Source organism: Castor canadensis, chromosome 2, assembly GCF_047511655.1.
Source record: "Castor canadensis chromosome 2, mCasCan1.hap1v2, whole genome shotgun sequence".
Taxonomy (NCBI): domain Eukaryota; kingdom Metazoa; phylum Chordata; class Mammalia; order Rodentia; family Castoridae; genus Castor; species Castor canadensis.
In genome coordinates, this window is record NC_133387.1 from 149,608,955 (window position 1) to 149,628,854 (window position 19,900).

General features: G+C 39.0%; 1 protein-coding gene across 5 annotated transcripts in view; it reads right to left on the reverse strand.

Moving 5' to 3' along the window:
• Rora (RAR related orphan receptor A) overlaps positions 1–19,900 on the reverse strand; it is a 691,433-nt gene that overhangs the window by 50,455 nt on the left and 621,078 nt on the right. Inside the window, exon 1 of one of the 5 annotated variants that reach the window (XM_074066097.1) lies at positions 3,252–4,048. The exons of the other annotated variants lie outside the window; for them this stretch is intronic. Coding sequence (XP_073922198.1) covers positions 3,252–3,288 — 37 coding nt within the window. The 5' untranslated portion in view covers positions 3,289–4,048. Of the gene's footprint in view, positions 1–3,251; positions 4,049–19,900 lie in introns of those variants that run through there. 5 annotated transcript variants of the gene reach the window in all.

Consider the following 19,900-nt stretch of genomic DNA (forward strand, 5'->3'; position numbering starts at 1 on the left):
CCTCTCCCCCCCACCCCCTCAATACCCAGCATAAACTATTTTGCCCTTATCTCTAATTTTGTTGTAGAGAGAGTATAAGCAATAATAGGAAGGAACAAGGGTTTTTGTGAAGCTAGCTATTTTTATGTAAGTCATGCACAGAGCTGAGACAAGAACACAAGAGCCATGTAGAGATATCAAAACAAGGTGCATGACACTGGCCTTCCTGTTCATTTTTGGTTTCTGCACCTACCATCTAAGGTGCTTCTTCTGCCTCAGAAACAAACATTTCAGATGACATTCTGTGGCTGTCCTGCACATGCTCCTATCAGCTATCCAGTGTTGGACCACATGCACCTTCATCACTTAAGATAGCTTGAGTGAATGAGTGTGACATGCTCACTTGCAGTAAATGAATTCTTCTAATTTGCCATAAAGTGCCATTCACATACCACAGTGCTTCAGGACAGCAAGGTTTTGAATTCCACTTCACAGGTTATGATAGCACGTTTTACATCAGACGGAAACACACACTCTGATTGGTAACAGCTGTTACAGGCACATCTAATCATCACCGCCAAGGCTCAGAATAGCAGACTTTTTTAATGCCAATGGCTGCTCCTATCTTAAACTACACCACATGCATGCACACCACATACATGCTCTCACCATGGTTATATACCATACATACCACATGCATGCACACACAACACCGTAGGCACACACACTCAGGTCCAACTAGTTGCAGGTCCTACCACTACCTTCATTGCATGTGAATTAGAGGTGAAAGGAAAAAGGAGAAGAGAGTTGAATACAACCCGGAAGATAAATTATAGAGATTTAATTTGCAAGTTCTAGAGGCTGGGGTGGAATCCCTGCCCTATCTTTTATTAGCTATGTGAATTTTGGCGTAAATTAAGTGCCTGTAGCACACAGTAGATACTCAATAAGTGTTAGCTATTACCATCACCACCACCTATCTTTTAAGGATGGAAGTATGTGGCTGGGGCTGCACTGAAGGTGAAGGAATTCTCAGCAGATTGAAAAGGGATGGTCTCCATGTTCTTTTTGTATGACATGGTGTTTTGCAGCTTATTTCAAATGCACAGTCTTAATGTGAGAAGTAACCAGAAATGTGGATGAAGCACAATTGAAAAAAGCCAGTGCTTCTTTCCAGGGAAAGTCCACAGCAGGATTGGCATCCTGGAGAGGTAGAAGAGAAGGAGGGGCTTCATGCATGCGATCAAGTGGAGGAATGACACAACTACAGGGTCTCTAGGCTTCCTTCCACAACTACCTGTCATTAGCAACATTTACAAGACACCTGTGCACCTTGGTGACCATCTTTCTCCATGACTCAGCCTCCTCATTTGCTCTTAGGTATATAGTGTTGAACTAGATAACATTCCAGATCTAATCCTGGAATGCGAAGAGTAAGTGGAACATATTAAGTAAGGACATATTACAGGAAGGCTATCCCACAATAAGGATATCTTTTTGTGGTAAAACTCAGCAAACATCATCTAATCAGGGATAAGTGCTAGAAAGTAGAAGAGAGGAACTGGCAAGCAATGTCCTTGTTTGCACTGCATTTTGGTTTAGGGAAAGGAACACACTGAAATGTTCTGAAGACCATCTCAGAGTAAAAGTTTCAGCAGAGTGCACACTAGAGCTAGAACACTGTTTCTCTACAACTGTTCCCTCTTCTTTTCCCTTATTTTAAAAATTAATATTTACTACTATCAAAGAGAATTCCCTTTAATAACACACCCTACCAGATAGAAGACATAAGGCAACAGAAGGCTAAAAAAGTGTTGATGGAAAAGTTTTTTTCCCACTTTAAGATAAATATTTCAGCTCAAAGTACTGGGACAGGATTTCAATTTTTCTCTCTTTGAAGGCTCTGAAGGGTGCATTTTTCTTTAAACCAATAGAGGCAAAGCCCATAGTAGGTAGCATCAGTAAAGCAAATCTATTTCCCGCTGTTATGCATCTTTCAAAATCAAACCTTTTCCATCTGCAAAGCATTTTAGGAACTGGAGTTACATAGATCCTACCTACAACTGTCTCAGATATTAGATGCCAAGGACCAAGTCCAGGACCAAGTCAAGCCTTATCAGGACATAGAAGTAAATATTAGGCAGGTTTCCATGGTATCAAAAAAGCCTATTCCTCAAACAACAGCCTTCCCTGTGAGATGCCGGGGAACCCGGGCCCAGAGTGGTGGCCAGGTGCAGCCCCATCTTCCAAGAAAACCAAGTCAACCACTCATCCTGACCTGTCCTCATTTTGCTTTCCACTGTTATGAGACCCAATACGGTAATTGAAACACTTCCAAGAAATGGAGTTCAAAGAGAGTTAAGACTTGGGAGGGAGGGGGGTGTGGAACATTTGAATAATTGTGTACACATCCAAATTCAAATTCTGAATGGAACAGGATTGTTTTTAGGCACACAACCTTTGGTATGTTTGTTTTAAAAAAACAGCCATGCCCTAAAACATACTCACCAATAATCAGAAGAATGGATAGCACCTACAAAGAATTAATATTCATTTAAAATATCCCTCAAAATATGTCACAAGGATAAGTTTGACCGGTCTTGCCCCATCCTCAGTCTCCAAAACAAACAATGGTATTTCTGCTGAAGCCAATTTTCTGTTCCTGGAATCAGTTCGTGAGCTGTCAGTTAGACTAGACGAACTGATTGCTTTGCTGTGGAATTTACCACAGTCAGTAGTAGAGCAGTTAAACTCTACCAGAGAACCACCCATCCATTTCAAATATGCTTCTTGAAAGTGAATTACTTCACCTGTTAGAAGATCAAAGTTTTTCACACTTCTGGTACACTGAGGCAAATGGTGCTAACAAAGTGCAACTCACAATCTAATCTATAATTTCCTTTCTTTCATCTTTCTTGATTTTTGGATACTGCTAATTAATTTCAGAGAATGTTTTCTTTGGGTATAATTTTACTAATATTCTTTGATAACCTATATTAAAGTTTAAGGCACTGTATAAAAGCACAATGACCTCACTAAAATAGGGAGTAAGTAAGTAAGTATTGCAAATCACAGGAATAGTGAAAGCAATGATTTTTAAATGGTTTTAAATGTGGGATTTTTATATTGTGTCATTGGCAGGGATTTCTCTTAAAGATGATTGGAAGAAGAGCTTAAAATGAAGAAATGCAAATTTTGAAAATGATTGATTGGACTGCCTGTGGTCTAACCTATGTCAGGGGGGCAAAGTATCGTGACACCATCAACCTCACCTGATAATACAGTTCCTGGCCCATGTGGCACCTCCATCACTGTTGATATTGCCAGGCCCCGGTTTTTATTTAACTACAGCCAAAAAATGGGGAGCAAGAAAAGATTACGTAAGAGGAAATGAGAAAGTCTGAGGACCAACTAACAAATTTCCTAGACTAATGACGTATTTTAATCTAGGAGTCTGATTCATTATCAATTGCTATTGGAATTAACATGTGGTTTGTCTACTGAGAGATCAATTGCTGAACTAGAGGAACTTCATCACAAACACTTCATATATGGCCAGTAGGCCTTGGGCTTTGAGATTATGAGTGGCAGACCCAAGTGTGCCTTCTCCAGGCACATTGCTAACCGTTCACTCTAATGTGGTTCTTTGTCCCCTTCTGCAGCAAGTCAAAACAACCCCCAAAAGAAAGACAGAGATGGTAAACAAGTAGTTATAAGTATTCTTTAGTGCATTTCAGAAAACTTAAAGAAGGAAACTTTAAGAAAGCCCCCCCCCCTTTTTTTGGTGGTATTGGGGTTTGAACCCAGGCCTTTGTGCTTGCTAGGCAGGTGCTCTACCACTTGAACCACAACTCTTATCCATTTCTACATCCCCAAACACACCTACCCACAAAATGGAATAAAACCATAATACTTCCACTGGACTTAAACATCACTGTCATAACTATAACGTACATGGAACTCCCCAGAGTGCCTGCAGCTGGGTAATAAAGGTTTGCCCAGCTGGGAAGAGTTCTGGGTGATAGCAGCAATAGTATGGAGCTGCCTCCTGACCACACTGCAACATCTTAGTGATTTCTGAACTGGAGATTGAAGTCAGAGTTCTCCTTTGATTACTATCAAATTATGATAGTAATCCATAAAAGGGAAACTCCTGCCCAGATCTTCTTGGGCAGGAGTTTCCCTTTTATTTTCCCTCCATTCAGCTTCTCACACTCATTGCCCACTGGACAATTTTGTTAGTGTAGTAGAAATTTGTTAGAACCCAGGAGCGGGTGATCTGAACATCTGATATGCACGGCATGCACGTAATCACTCCTATTGAACTCCCTCACCACCGACTCTGTCAATTTTCAGAAAGAAGAAAACTAGTAGGCAATGCTTTCTTCCAGTATGTTTCCTGGCACAATCTCCACACCAAAATGAGGACTGATCTTCAAAGTATGGATGTTGTCATTGCCACAAACTACTCTGCACAATTTCTTTGGCAACCACTGTCAATGCCAATGAGAAAGACACCATTGCTACTTTAGAGTTACCTCAACTTTTATATATATATATATATATTTTTTTTTTTTTTAAGGAAAGTGGCCTGGACTTTTTCTTTACCCCCCCCTTTTTTTTTCTTAGCACATTAACTATTGGTTGTTTTCAAATATCATGTTCACTTTTCCAGGAGAACCTCTGCTACTACAAAGAATATTAAAACATTTTTGAAGGAGGGAAAGGCAACTCCAGAAGTTGGCACATATATTTGGCCTCCCCAGTTGGCTGCTTTGAAGGGGGCAATGTCCTTGTGAAGGGATATCTCCTAGTACATTTGTTAAAATAAAATCAGCCTTGTTACCTAATCATGTAAATGACTTTGGGACAAAACTCTGAGTGTCATATTTTATTTTTCCTGACAAGCTCTTCAATTAGGGTGGACTTGGTGGAAATTCTGATTTCATTGCCCATCACCGCTGATTAAAATATGCTTTCTGATGTCATGCTCTGAAATAAACTAAGTTGTTTGTTACAACTACCTACACACAAATTAGAAAATTATATGACAAGAAGTTTACACAGTCTGCAGCTGGGACACAGGTTATTACTGAAAGTGGTCATCGTCATGGTTTCTGGTTTCACAGTAAAAGAAGACGACTTGAAAGGACTCAGTGGTTTTGATGTTCTTCTGAAATGGAAACCCTCCGTGAGTGCATAGCATTGGGTTGTCATTAATGCCAGCCATGCAAAAACACTGTCTCCATGAGCACTACAGTCATCTCCCTGCTGAGACCATGACTTTCCGCTCTCTGGCATTTCAGGCTTTGTGCTAGTACTTTTCCAAAAGAGAGTCTTTGGGTAATTCATCCTTTAATCACACACTCCTCGCCACCACCTCCCGCCAGTGCTGGGGATTGAACCCAGGGCCTTGCACATGCTAGACAAGCACTCTACCACTAAGCTACAATCCCAGCCCTACAATGCTTTTAAATGTACAGGTGGCCTTAAGTGAGCCAGTCATTTCCACGGGAGAGAATGAGTTCCTTTCTAAAAACCACTATAAGTGAATGATGAGATCCTTAAGCTTTGGGAGACAAAAAGTATAAATACTACTTTTAAAGGTACATAGAGTCACTTCAGAGTAATGTGGATCAGCATATAGTAATATATAAGCAGCCTTGTTCCTGTTGAACCTTTTGATATGCAAAGTTGAACAAGGTCTTTTTGAGGAAAGCAAGAAAAATCTCTGGCATTGTTAGTATGTTTGATAATAGGTTAGCACATTTCATGTTTCAGGTCAATTGCTTGACATTTTAACCACACAATAAAGCACTGTACTTAATCCCCAAGTCACAAGGAGTGAGGAAGGGAGCCCTTTTTTTTTGTTTTGGTGGTGCTGAGGATCAAACCCAGGGCTTCATGTATGCTAGGCAAACACTCAACCACCGAGCTACCTCCCCAGCCCCAAGAGAGAATTTTGTATTGGGTATGACATTAAAAAGCAGAGCTGCTATCTGCTGTCTTGTTCTATCAAGTTGGGCACAAGAGAGAAGAAAATAAAGTTGTTTTCTTAGGTAGGAAATAGCATTAGTGATATAAGAGTGAATTCACTATTCATTGTTTGGTATTCGCTCTGACTACCACTTCCTAATGTTACGCCCGTGAGAAAATAGGTTGTTTTCCTTCTCCGAATCATTGCCTATGAATAAGAAACAAGCAAAGTATGAGGGAGTAGGCTAAATACATAGCCATATTTAGTGTATTTTTTGGTTGCAGACACTATAAGAGCAAGTTACAAAATGGATGATAAAACATTTTGCAATTCCCCAAAATATGACACATTTGTTCTTATTTCCTACAGTGATAATGCACCATTTTTAAGAACACTTTGTCATTGTAATGGTTCTCTCTTTTGCTATTTTTTTTTTTTTTTGAGACAGGGTCTATGTATCTCAAGCTGGCCTTGAACTTACTATATAGCCCAGTCTGTCCTCAAACTCTCAATACTCCTGCCTTGGCCTCCAGAGTTTGGGGATCATAGGCATGTTACACCACATCTGGTATTGCAATGGTTTTCAATCACCAAGGATGAATTATCACATATCACAAAATGACTGCCTGGGGACAGGTCGAGGTGGTACACCTGTTATGGCTTTTTAATTCACCTGTTTTCTGTGCTCTCAAATAATAAATTCAAACTGAAACATCACTCTCCACCCTCTCCTATCTCCTTCCCAATCTATAAAATGAAAGAATACAATTTGTATTCTGTCATTTGTGTAATAAAATACCTACTAATCATGGCCGTTCTCACCCGAGAGATGATCAATTTTTGGTCCACCAAAAGTGTATTCTTTTCCTAATAAATTTTATTATCATTTTCACTAAAGACAAACAAACAAAAAAGAAAATAGCTACTAGTCAGACACCAGTGGCTCCTAGGTCCTACCTGATGTAAAAAAGTGTCTGATTTTCTTCCAGCCATCAATTAAATCACATGGACAACATAGCTCCTTTTATTAAACAAAATATAAATGAGAGTTGAAAATGAATTGGCCAAACCTATAATTGATTACATCTAAGCTGCTTTTGACCTCATAAAAAGTATGAGAGAGGAACATCTAACACTTGACATTTAGGTGGGAAATTTTAACATTTTAAGCTGTTCATATCTGACCATAAACATGTTCATCTCAAAAAAACAATGTTTAAAGCTGTAGAACTTATGATCTGTGTTTCAAAGAGCTCCCCTGTGAGAGCTCACCAAAAATATATTTTTAAAAAACATTTATTATAGTATCACGCTTGGAAAATATCAACAAAAGTGTTAATAGTTCTCAATCCTCTCACTTGAACATTAAAGAGATTACAGTCATTGTCAGCACACATATGGGCCAGTTTCTGTGGGGAAAGTAATCTCTCTCAGTGTTGTTTTATTTTTTTCCTCAAAAACATTCAGGAAAAGATATAAATAATGCTATACATTATCATGTCCACAGCGATTCCCCAAGGAGGTGACCAGGGTACATAAACAATGCCACTCTAATTCTGAAATAATAAAAGCTCCCGCAATGAATGGCTGAATCCACATCTCTCAATTACACCACATAGAGGCAGACAAAAATAAGTTTTCAGTTGTGCAAAATCATTACCACACTCACAGCAAACAAAAGAAGCATTTTGCAGAAGCATGCTGGGTTTTGCTGCTTCTTCTGCTGATTGACTTTGTGGGGAAGATTTGCTGGCTGGACCACTTGTTCTTCATGACACTGTACCAAAACCTCTAGAAGAATACAGCACAGCTAGGAATTAAGTGATATCTTTTCATCTTTCAGGTTTGTGCAAGGAGATTTCACAGGATTCCTTAAGTGAAATCAATTAAATCAAAACTGTAGCTACACAGGGACTATGAGACACATCAATGTCTGTGGAGAATATAGCCATGCTCATTTGTTTTCAGCATTTGGAAATTACTGGTGAGAGTGTTTTGGTGCCCTTGCTTGTTGTCTTAGTTATCTCATGTCTTTTGAGCAAAAGGAAACCTATACTGCATAATAGCTTTACCGCTCTGACCTCAATATGGAGAAAAATGACAGATAAGAAGCCAGTCACTTGCACAAGTAAGTGATTTTGATGCTTTGGCTCATTCTGGTTCCTTGCTCAGTCCCACATTCTGGTCAGGAGATGTGGTTGACATACATAAAACTTGCTATTTCCAAAGTTTAAGAAATTAGGGCTGGGGGTATAGCACAATGACAGAGAACTTGCCTAGCACGCGCAGGGCACTGGGTTTGATCTCCAGCACTGTGTGTCTTCAGGAAGGGAAGGTAAAAGACCTTGAATAACTTTGCCTGCTGCCCACAATGACACCTCAGGATTGTCCTCCTGCAACTCCTGTGGGTTAGACAATCAAGGCACAGGAATTTAGCTCTAGTGAATCATAGTTTTAATTTTGTTTAGTGTGCTCTAAAGAGCTGAACTGATCCTTCAAAATCATTCAATTCTAGAGATATAAGGACCTCAAGAGATTACTCAGTCAAACCTCTCACTTTTCTGTCAAGGCAACTGAGGCTCTGAGAGGTAAGGAAAGGGACTATCCCAAGATTATCAAGGTGGGGTGAGACCAAGTTATATCACCCCTTGCATATGCTCACTCTCCCGGCATCTCTTCAGCTAGGTTTATCCCAACCTTCCCATTTCACAGTCTGGCAAACCAGAACCTGTGTCCACATAAACACTTCACTTGGGAGGAACAAGCAAAGGTTGGTTTATCAGGGTAGCTAGTTGAGCCTTGGCAGCCACAGGGTCCTTGACCTTGAAGACAAGAAACATAGGATTGTTCAGGTTTATGGTGGTGGAGTTAAGGAGAAGCAGCAAACTTTGGCACTGCAGGCAGAATGTTGGGCAGCTGGGGGTAGAAGGAGTTATCAGGGAGAAGAGATCCCCAGAAGATGGAGAAATTATGCTGGTGCCAAAGAGGAAGATCACATTGAAACTGAACTATGTCCACTGCACTTTCCCCCAGTCTCAGTTCTACTTTAAGTAAACTGCAGGCATAGTTTAGAGGTTCAGAAGCTTAACTTGCCTTTCCGTCTCCTTAACATTTGTCCTATGGTCCACAGGAGATCAAAACCCAGAGGGATCCCTAGTCCTCTTCCTCCAAGTCACTCATGATCTCCTCATCTCTGTCAGATGTTTAGAGCAGGGACCTAGCTTTCTTTTCTACCCCATGTCCCTAGCGCCTAGCTCAATGCCTGACACAGATGCTTCAGAGGAATGGAGTGGTTAGGAATCCTATCACCTGCTTCCACCATGTAATCTCTGTGATTCCAGAGTGGAATGAAAGAATTATTAAAGCTGTATAAGGATAGCTGCAAGCATTTTCTTCCACCATGGAAGCTATGGCAAGAACCAAAAACAGTAAGTGCTCCTAATTTATCATAAAATAAAATAAAAACCCAACTGAGGCAGGCAAGGTATTCTCTTCTGAGATACATTTATTACAGTTGCAACCCAAAAAATGCCAAAGGCTTTCACAAGACTAAAAAAAAGGCCAGAGAGTATGGGAAGAGTATGGAGTTCTCATGGCAAGAAATGCTGTAACTACTCTCACGATGTATGGGGGTTGGGATGCAGGTGGTCAACACATGGGTACCCCCTCCAATGCCCTATGTCCTATTCCCTAATCTGTGTCAGGGAGATGATAGCAACTACTTTATAGGGTTATGAGGCTCAGATGTGTATATATATATATATATCCATCACAGTGACTGGCACACAATGGCAACCACTATTATGACTGTTATATGAGCTACTGATATTTTCATTTGATCTCAGATAAGATACAAATAATCAGAGTTAATCTCCATCTGCTTTTCTGAATGAGGAACTAGTGCTTTATCCCAGGATTACTATAAGGTCAAAATGGCTAGTAGGTTTTCGTTCATATTCCAAGTCTGATGGATTTCCAGGGAATGCTTGTATGCTGGTAGAGATGGATGCCCTCTGCTGCAATTAACTTTGATATCTGCCAAGGGAGTGAGACCAGGCTCGTTGGTTCTAATATTAGAATTGATAAGCCTCTGGTAGTATTGCAGATATTTAAAAACAAAGAGAAATTGAAAGAATGGGCTAAGAGTTATGTGGTTTGAGTTCTAATTCTAGCTCTGCAGCTAATTGGTAAAGAGGATCAGGATATGCCAATCCCAAATATGGCTGCTTGGCAAAAGATTATTTTGGGCTGAAGGCAATTTAGAAACAATACAGAAAAGTTTTCTCTTCTTCTCTAGTGCAGGACATAAATTTCCCTTAGTGAAGGTTGTTTTCCTCCCCAATCCCCTCCCAGGAAGAAGAGATACTTCATCACTAGAGAGAGACAGGCACTGACTTAGCTTGGCAAAACCAAACCTTACTGAAAAAGTCCATGAGTTCTGTCACAGACTCACCTTCCCAGAGTTTATGCCCTGAGGAGCACCAACCATTTTCCACAATCTTGTCACTTCTCTACAAGTTTATCATCCTTTGTTAAAATGATATGTAAGATTCTAGGTCTGACAGCCTTTTGGGGGGAATTTTATTTCATTTCATATGCCTATGGAGCCCCAACCAGGCATAGGAAATAAATCTTTTTCTTCTATTAATCCATCCTTTTCAGTTCATTTTGTAGGACCAGAGACACTGAACATAGAGAGTAGAGGAAAAAAGATTTTGTGTGTTTATTACTCCTTAACACTCCTTTCTAGATTCTGATCTAGAAACTTCTGCACCATGATGTCACTTTTTACTCACATTTTGTGATTTGCCAATATTGCTCTTTAAAATTGTAAGTAAAAAAATATGTGGAATAGGGCCTAGGTACCAAGGTAGATGTTTGTTGAGATGATTTGGGAAGAAAATAAAAGCTAAGGTAAATATAACAGTTAAGTATTTCCTGTCCTCATTCCAAAATCTTAACTCTTTCCATCAGTGACAAATACATTTGAAATTACAATATTTTTGGCACTAAAAACTCATCCAAATACTTAGTGATTCTCCAAGAAAGACAAGGCTGTTCTGAATATGGCAACTCCTTAATAACCAAGGCACCATTTAAAAATAGCTGGAATTAATTACAGGGCTAATGACCCATTGAAAAGCTTATTTAAATACCAAAGCCAGCACTGAACAATCATGGAAAATATGGCTTAAAAGGGCTTTAGAATGCAGAAATCAGGAACAGCAGTGGAAACAAAAAAACACATTATCTTAGAACACTAGCTACTTTGGTGAGAAACATTCAGGATGTGAAAATCTCACGGGAGTTCTCAGATGGGGTTAGAGAAGTCACTGGGATAAACAGAAACAAAAGAAGATGATAAAGCCAGTCACCTGCCTGGAAAAGAGCCTGTGTTCAGTACTCATCCAAGACAGGAGCCCTTCACATGTGGCTCCCCCATTACCACATCCCTTCTGCCCCTCCTCCCTGCCTTTTCGTTGTACCTATTCATTTTTAATGTGCCGTAGTATAAGATTAAAATTTCCACAGAGAGGAAAATGTATATTTTAATAAGTCTTGGTGGCTATTTTAGAGCTGCATTATCTCCAAGAGTGTCCTGTGTCTTGGTCCTCCGTGCCTTGCTTCCATAGCGTCATGAGCTAAAGACGAGGTGATAATCTTTAGTGTGTCCTACTTGCCAGACAAAAGTGATACCACTGCAGTTCTTAGTTTCTATCTGTACCAAAATGGCCTTTCTGTATGTCAGTATCCCGGGAGCACACCAGGTGGCCATAGCTGGAACAGTTTCATTACTTCATTCATGCCCATTTATTAAACACATTTCTCTTGCTCTTGTTTACTACAGCCCAGATGTGCATTATAGGTGCCTTACTAAGTTAAAGTGTAATGGAATCAAAAGGTTGCAAAGCCCTTGAGAGTGCAAGGTGGGTGGGAGGGAAGCACTTTTTGACGTATATTAGTTTCAAGGAGCAAATATAAATTTTAGTATAAATTGCTGCTCACAATAACGCTTTTAAACCAGCAATTATTTATACTGTACTACTCCAGGAGCCCTATAATTATTCTGAAAGCACTTGCCAATGTCTACCCTGTTTCATAATTGCCAACACAGCCTTGTTCAAAAGAATTAGTGGCTATGTTAAAATTCTGTTTGGTACTAGGTTAACTATTTGAAACTGAAGTGATGCTGAGATATTCAAGCAGAATGGGGCACATAAAGTAGAATGAAATGGTCCTTGCATTCACAGGTGAGAAGAGAAGGATGGTGGTGGTTGGAAGGAAATTCATATTGTTTGAAATTTTTCTTATGTTTTTTCTAAGAAATCCATCATTTGTTGAGCAAAATGACTTCAAGGAAACTTTTTAAAAAATTGCTTATTAATTGGCAGTTATTTGAATGAAAAATGATCTTCTCCCTCTTTCTCCCTTTCTCCTGCCCAGAAGAGATTTTTCCACTTTGTCTTTACTCCTGATGTTTGTAAGTGATTCAGAACAGCCATTGCATCTCAAAACATCCATCTGTGTAGGTCACTTGACTTTGTGGACCCATTTTCTGCCATTTCTTTCTGTTACAAATCTCTCCCACTTGAATGCATAGCGACAAGCCCAGAGAATGAAAGATTTCTCATTCTCTGTGAGGGCAAAACTGTCAGGAAAAAAATGGTACTTTTTATTTCATGTTCTCTCTCTTTATGGGGACTCTGTGTTCTCCATCGATTCCCAAAGGAAAACACATAGCTTAAGTCTACCCTATGGGGAAGTTAGTTTCATAAATAGAAATAGGAAGCAGAAAAGTCTGGCCTGAGTGACAGTCTCTGAATTTAAAGCAGCTATTTTCATTACCCCTCCCATTTCTACCCCATCCCTTCCCTTTGATGAACATATCACATAAAAATAGAGAGCTAAAGCAATTATCTGGAAATAAGTTTTGTATTACTTGACTCAATATGTTACAGAAATGTTCTCATGCTTATTCTGCAGGTGAAAATGTTTCCATTGACTGCTTCCCATTTCTAAGAAGTGTGATAGGTAAATGTGTAGGTGGACCAAAACCCAAATTTGGCATCTCTTGGGATGCAAGAGATATGAGCCCTGTTCCATGAATCCTCACAAATGAGGTCCCTCAGGCCTAGATGTTTACTGTCCCTTCTCTCCTCTGTCATTTCAGGTGGCCCCATTTTTGACTCAAACTTTACCTCAAAAGCCTTAGAAAACGAAGCTCTCTTGCAAATTACAACAGATGTTTTCCCTCACCTCCCATGTATGTCCTTAATTGTCCTTTTTATGAAGATGGTGTCCTGCCATTTTCCCTCTAGGAACATTTGTCTGTCCACTCCAACTCAATGGCAAAGGACAAGCAGATTTATGGAAGCACACGTTTCTGCACAGCACACAGTAAGTAGTAAGGAGTCATGGAAAACTGTTAGAAGAGCCAATTCTTACTGTCCAATTTAATCCCATAGTCACTGGATATGTTTTTGTTTTTGTTTTCTCTTTGAACTCAGGGTCTCACAGTTGCTAGGTAGCACTTCCTTTACCACTTGAGCCACATTCACAGTCCTTTTTGCTATTTTTCAGATAGGATCATGCTTTTGGTCTAGGGAGCTAGCCTTGGGCTTCGATCCTCCTACTTACACCTCCTGTGAAGCTGGAATTACAGATACATGCCACCACACCTGGCTTATTTATTGAGAGGAGGGGTCTCTCTAACTTTTTTCCCATGGGCTGGCCTAAAACTGTGGTTCTTCTGATCTCTGCATCCTAAGTTTCTCAGACTATAGGCATGAGTCACTTTGTCTCTTTGGTTTTAAAGAACCTTCCACTACTACTACTTGCAGCTTCTTTCTGCTTAGGCTCACTGATTCTAAGAAGGCTGAGCTTCACGTTGCCATGGAAGAATTTGCATTATCTTTCCACAGTAATACCTAAAATTGACCCACTTTGTTCAATGAAGTAAGAGCTAAAATTTACACAGTATTATGGTTGACTGGGAACTAGAGACTGCACCTTGGGGCACTACAGGAGGATATATAAAAAAACATATGGTTTGGCCTTCATTTAGAAGCAGCAAAAATCACAAAGTTGGTGGTGACAGGAGAAAGGTCACAGGCGGGCGGGGCGGGGGGGGGTGGATATGTGTGTGTGAACACCCTGTTTTGGCTAAGTTACTTTGTACTCCTATGTGATAAGATACAACCTTACCCTTGCTTGAGTTGAAACCCCCAGAATCAACTGTTACAAACTCTGAGGTGGAAGACTAAACAGGGAATTCTGTACTTGGTCCTTGGGTTGGTCAAGTTCAAGTTGCTAAGGAACATATTTCCTTGGGCTACAAGAGAAACATCCTGCAAAGTGGAAACAAAGTTACTCTTGAGATAGTTCTCTCAAAAAGTACAACTAAGTAAATCTTCCTAACTTGAGAAACCATTGCAACTATCATGAGCTTTACAACATCATCAGAGCTTTATGGAGTTTTATCCAAGTAAGCACATGGAAACAAAGGGGTTCAGTATCATAAGCACTTTCATGGAATACACTCAAAACGATGACATCTTTCACTTCTCTTTACAGTGTTCTTAACATAACTTACTTTTTCTTGACCACAAAGACTCATAAAACTTGTTAGAAACTTACCAAAAAAGTATAAAATCATTATCTATTGCTATAATGCTCTTTGCACCAACACTAAATGGTCCTAGTCTGTTACCTTTCTAAATATTTTGCCCTATTTAGCAGTTTTTATCCTTTTTTCAGTAGTCAATATTAGATCCCTCTACTTGAAATGAGGTTTTTTTCTTTTCTTTTCTTTTTTTTTTTTTTTTTTGGTGCTGGAGATTGAACTCATGGACTCACATATGCTAGGCAAGTGATCTACCTTTGAACTATACCTCCAGCCAAAATTTTGTCTTAGAATTAGCTATGCACTTGGAATTCAACCAGATTACCAAGCTTGTTGGAGACGATTTGTGTCAAAACCAATTATAAATAGGGTGTATTGACTCTAAAGAGATTTCCTCTGAGTCAAGTGCATGTACTGTTGTGCTTGAACTTTTGGGACTCTTGTTTTTGGCAACTCGAAAGCCTATTTGCTTACTTCCTAAGTTCTCAGATGGCTTTTGATAGAAGAGGTTGTAAGAGGACAGATTCATCATAGGTGAGGCATTGCTGTAGTAGGAAGGCAAGAAACATAATTGAAAGAACTTGTTCTTCAAATTACCAAGAGAAAGTGTAATTCCCCGCATATGATAATCACATTTCTGTTATTTGCATGATGACTTAATAGTTGCCACAAGTAGATTCAATTTCAGAAAGTTTCTCTATCTCTTCTCCATGTCCTCAAATAGACATGTTTTTAAGGAATGGGGCATTGACTTAATGGCTATTTAAGCAAGGCAAAATTCATACTCCAAAAAAATAATTAATATGTAACTTCATAAATTTGGCCACTGGTGTTTTATTTGATTTTATTTTGGCTTTGCCTTGCTTTATCTTGACTTTTCTTTTTTTAGCTACACATAATTAGGACTTTAGTTGCTTTTTCTTAAGGAAGCAACTAAATTTATATCAAGAAATCTGTGAATTGTTTGAATTTGTGATTTTAGTTCATTTTTTGGGTCACACAAACCCACCATGTGTAGCCCATTTCTGGCAAGATAAAAAGTTTATCAGAGCAAGTCTTCATTGTGTTCCCTACTAGACTGCACTACATTTAGATCTCCCTCAAGAGCTTGACACACTTGTTAAGGTTTAGGATGAAAATTACCATGCACCACAAAATGCAGTCTAGTTGTATGCTAACATGCACGCCACTGTAAAAACAAGAATGCACTTCTGATATATTTTTCCTTTCATTTGTTTCTTTTTTTCTTTTGGTTTTGCTTGTTTTTGTTGTAAAGAGTACTTTTTGAAATAGTCAAATTCATATGATATAACCAGGACAGTGTGTCCCAGTCACACCCTTCATATTTCATTAACACAGGAACTAAGCTTCTACTGCATATTCGTTATGCTTATACTGGATAAATATATTCAAATGGCTATCTTCTTCTAATGTGGCTGCTTGGGCAATCTGTCCACCTTCCTTGTGCAGCAGCTGCTAATGAAATTTAATTGTAATTTTAGGCTGAATTTTTTTCTATTTAGAAGTTGTATAGGCTTATTGAAGTGAATTTAGAAAATACAGTAAGGTAGAAAGAAAAACAAAAACCATCATCTTCACTCCTAGAGACAATAAAGCCTTAAAAATGTGCATTTCTGAGCTGGGCACTGGTGGCCATGCCTGGGAGAATGAGATCCAGAGGATGGAGGCTCAAGTCCAGCCTGGGCAAATAGTTTGTAAGACCCCATCTTCAAACTAATCACAACAAAATAGACTGGAAGTGTGGCTCAACTGGTAGAGTGCCTGCTTTCCAAGCTTGGTACCCTAAGTTCAAACCCCGGTTTCACTGAAAAAAAAAAAGTGTATGTCTGCATGTACAGATATGACCACACAAACACTGATGGTGATGTCTAAAATACAAATGTTCTTACCAATGAAAATTTTAACTTGCATTTTTTAAATGTTGTGAATTGCAAATTGATAATAAATGATTGAGGCATAATTATAATTTCCGTGACAAAGAGTTAAACTCTTCAACTTTGAAACAAATACAAGAATTTCATCAAGAGCTGTAAAACTGAAGAGTCAAAAGACTCAAGGAAGCTGCTTGAACCACAAGATGGCCTCCAAAGGTTTTGGATTCCTTTCCATAATGTAATAGATTATGAATTACAAAATATCAATACATGTTTTTAAAAAGGTCATTAATACACAGGGAAAGTAAATGTCAATCCCAAACCATAACCATACAAGTTGAACTTTTCCCAAAGTGAACAGAGTCAGCCTACCAAAGCAAAACCAAAACAAGGTGAGTATTTGAAGTATTCAGACAAAAATCCCTGTTACCAAAACCAACCACAAATATGCTCAGTACCCACTAAGTGCAAGATTCTGAGGACACAAACACCAGGCATGCCAGACAACTGTCTAGCCTCTACACCTCTGCCTAATTAGACACCTGCCATTCCCGTGTGGAAATCCAGTTCTGGTATTTTGGTGTAAGTGTACCTTTATTCTAGTGGATGGAAGATTATGCAGCATTTGAATTAGGATGTGTCTCAGTTCACTTCAAAATGACACTAACCTTGCGAGTTAACTAGGGATACTTTCTGAGATTTTAGCCTTTATGAGTATTTTTAACTATTGCAGTTGTCAAAAGCACTCAGTATCACCATTCTGATCCTTGTCTAGTAGATCTTAGAGAAGTTTCTATAAGTCTCAGTTTCTTTATTTGAAGCATGGGGGTCTTACCATTCACCTCATCTCCTGATTTTCCAAAAATAAAATGCATAGTACAGTGCTTGGGTACTGGAGGACTTTTAGCAAACCATAACTTGTACTATTATGCCCCAAGAAGACATGGCCTCCCCAAAGGTCCAAGTCCTGGCTTTTTGTGTGGCTACATCACAGATATTCTTCACCAGAGAACACTTGCTCTAGTTCATTGTGGGTCATTCTTAGTAGTCCCTGGGAAAATTGTTCCAATACACCAAGCACACACACAGGTATCAGGGGGCCTCTGTATTTGTTTTCAAGCAATATTTTCCAGCAAAGAGGTAGTCAGTATTGTTTGAAACACCCCCATGGTAGTTCATGGGGCTGGATCCAGCTTTCATTTTGTTCTCCCACACGCAGTCATCTGAAGGTCTCTTAACCTGAGCATGCTTGTCACTATACACTTCTCCCCTTTGGCCTGTGAGTTTTATGTCCAGACAATAAATCTAACATTTGAGAAACACAGAGCTTACAATCAGTATATAGTATGACTGTGGTGACATGCTAGAGAGGATCTGGGTTAGCCATCTCAAGTCAAATCCCAGTTTGCACTGCTGTCTGATCTTATATAAATCGTTAACCTCTTTGATCTTCAGTCCCCCTCATCTGTAAAATGGGAACAATAGCAGTCCCTACTTATAGAGTTGTTGAAAGTGAAATGTAGTCATGCATACCACTAGCTTAGTCTAGTGTCTGGCAATATAATAAACGCCAGCTTGTGTTATCATTGCTACTGACAGAAGTCAGTAATATGACACTCAGCACATTTGGCCTACTGAATAAGATCTTCCTTTGGAGCTGTTTTTACTGGCAGTGATGACAATTTGGAGAGAGTTATCTATACTCTCTCATCTAGTTACTTCACTTATGATAGAGCTGGCTAAGAGTAGAGGCACATTTGAAAGCCACAAAGTACTCTTTTCCTGTGCATAAAGCCTGCTGGGCTATATTAAATCTGATGTTTTGGTCTTATTAAGGACAACTGTCTAACCAGGAAACAATGGGGCCTGAGCAGACTGAAGCTTACTAGAGCAAGTCATCCTTGACTTGTTGAACTTTCAGTAATTTATGTCATATATTTGGGGGATGGGAAATCTGAGAGAATCCTAGATTAAATGTACTTTTTGAATATAAAATAGCAATTATCCTAAGAAAATTATACTGCAGTATAAAAGTATTGATGTTTAAGTAACTCAATACTCTAATAATACGTGTGTTAAAACCCTGCAACCCATGAAATAATAGCATTTTTGCTTCACTCTTTGGGCCTTTAAATTTAATGCCATGCCAACTGCTTACTAAGTGCTGGCAAGCAGTTGACATCCCTGGGAGCTCCATGAATAGTATCTACAGTGTTCCACCAGTATCTCAGCAAAAGATAGAATATTCCAGAAACCCCAGCCTCTGCATTAATCCATCAGAGCTTGGAAGAAGAACACTGTCTTCTTTTCACATGCGCTGATTTTTAGGGACAGTAGAAGTTTAACAGAGGACAATACAATTTGATTTAGATAATATTGGTACATTCCCAAGAATTACTCTATAAGGGCAAATTCCACAGAGAAGATACTTTTCTTTTGAAAGTAAAGTGGGTGTGCAGAGTTGGGTAAAGGGGTTGGGAGTGAAACTCAGTACCACAAAAAGATTTTAAATAAAAAACTAAACAAGATAATTTTTAAAAATTACAGGCATACTTTCTTTTTTATTTTATTTTATTCATATGTGCATACAATGTTTGGGTCATTTCTCATCCTGTTCCCCCCCCCTTCCCTTACCCCCTCCAAGGCATACTTTCTTGCAACTAGAAGCTCAAGTACTATTGTTCAGGGTTGGTTTTAGACTGCTAAAGGTAACAAAAGTAATTCTACAACTCTAGTGCACCATGTGCACATGACATGTAATCTATCTTATGTATTCATCACCAAAGACATTTTTGTATAGTTGTTTTTGTTGAATAATGAGATAAATTGCATTTTTGCAGTATCTTCCCATTTATGGTATATTTATATTCAGCCTTGAACCTTAACCAATGTTATTCAACAGCCAACACTGTCTTATTAATAATGGATTTTCTCCAAATGGGTCATTTCATGTTAAAAGTAGTGATGAAGGAAGTTTTTAATGAAATAGACAGCAGACAACAGCAACTTCTGAAAGCATCACTTAATGCAGATAACTTCCTTTGCCATGTCACCTACCCAAAACCGGGATTATAGTAAAACTCAATTTGGCTCAAACATACATAGTTACCACCAATTTTTTTAAGTTATGTAATTATGATGTAGAAAGTCATCCAAATTGAGAAAGTCAACACACTTTCTCAAACAAGTACTTAAACACTTAAGGAAAATGAATTGTCTTTGGACTCAGGCCAGGTATTTGATGAATCCATAAATGTCACTTACCTCCTGGCTTGAAAACAGAAGTTAATTCTAATACAAGTTTCTTGGCCCACCTACCCCCTTGATGTTGGTAAATTGTTAAGCAAGCGTTTGGGTAATATGATGCAAACTTAATAGCTGAGGTCTATAATTATCACACACTCATATGCATGCTCTAAAAATAGG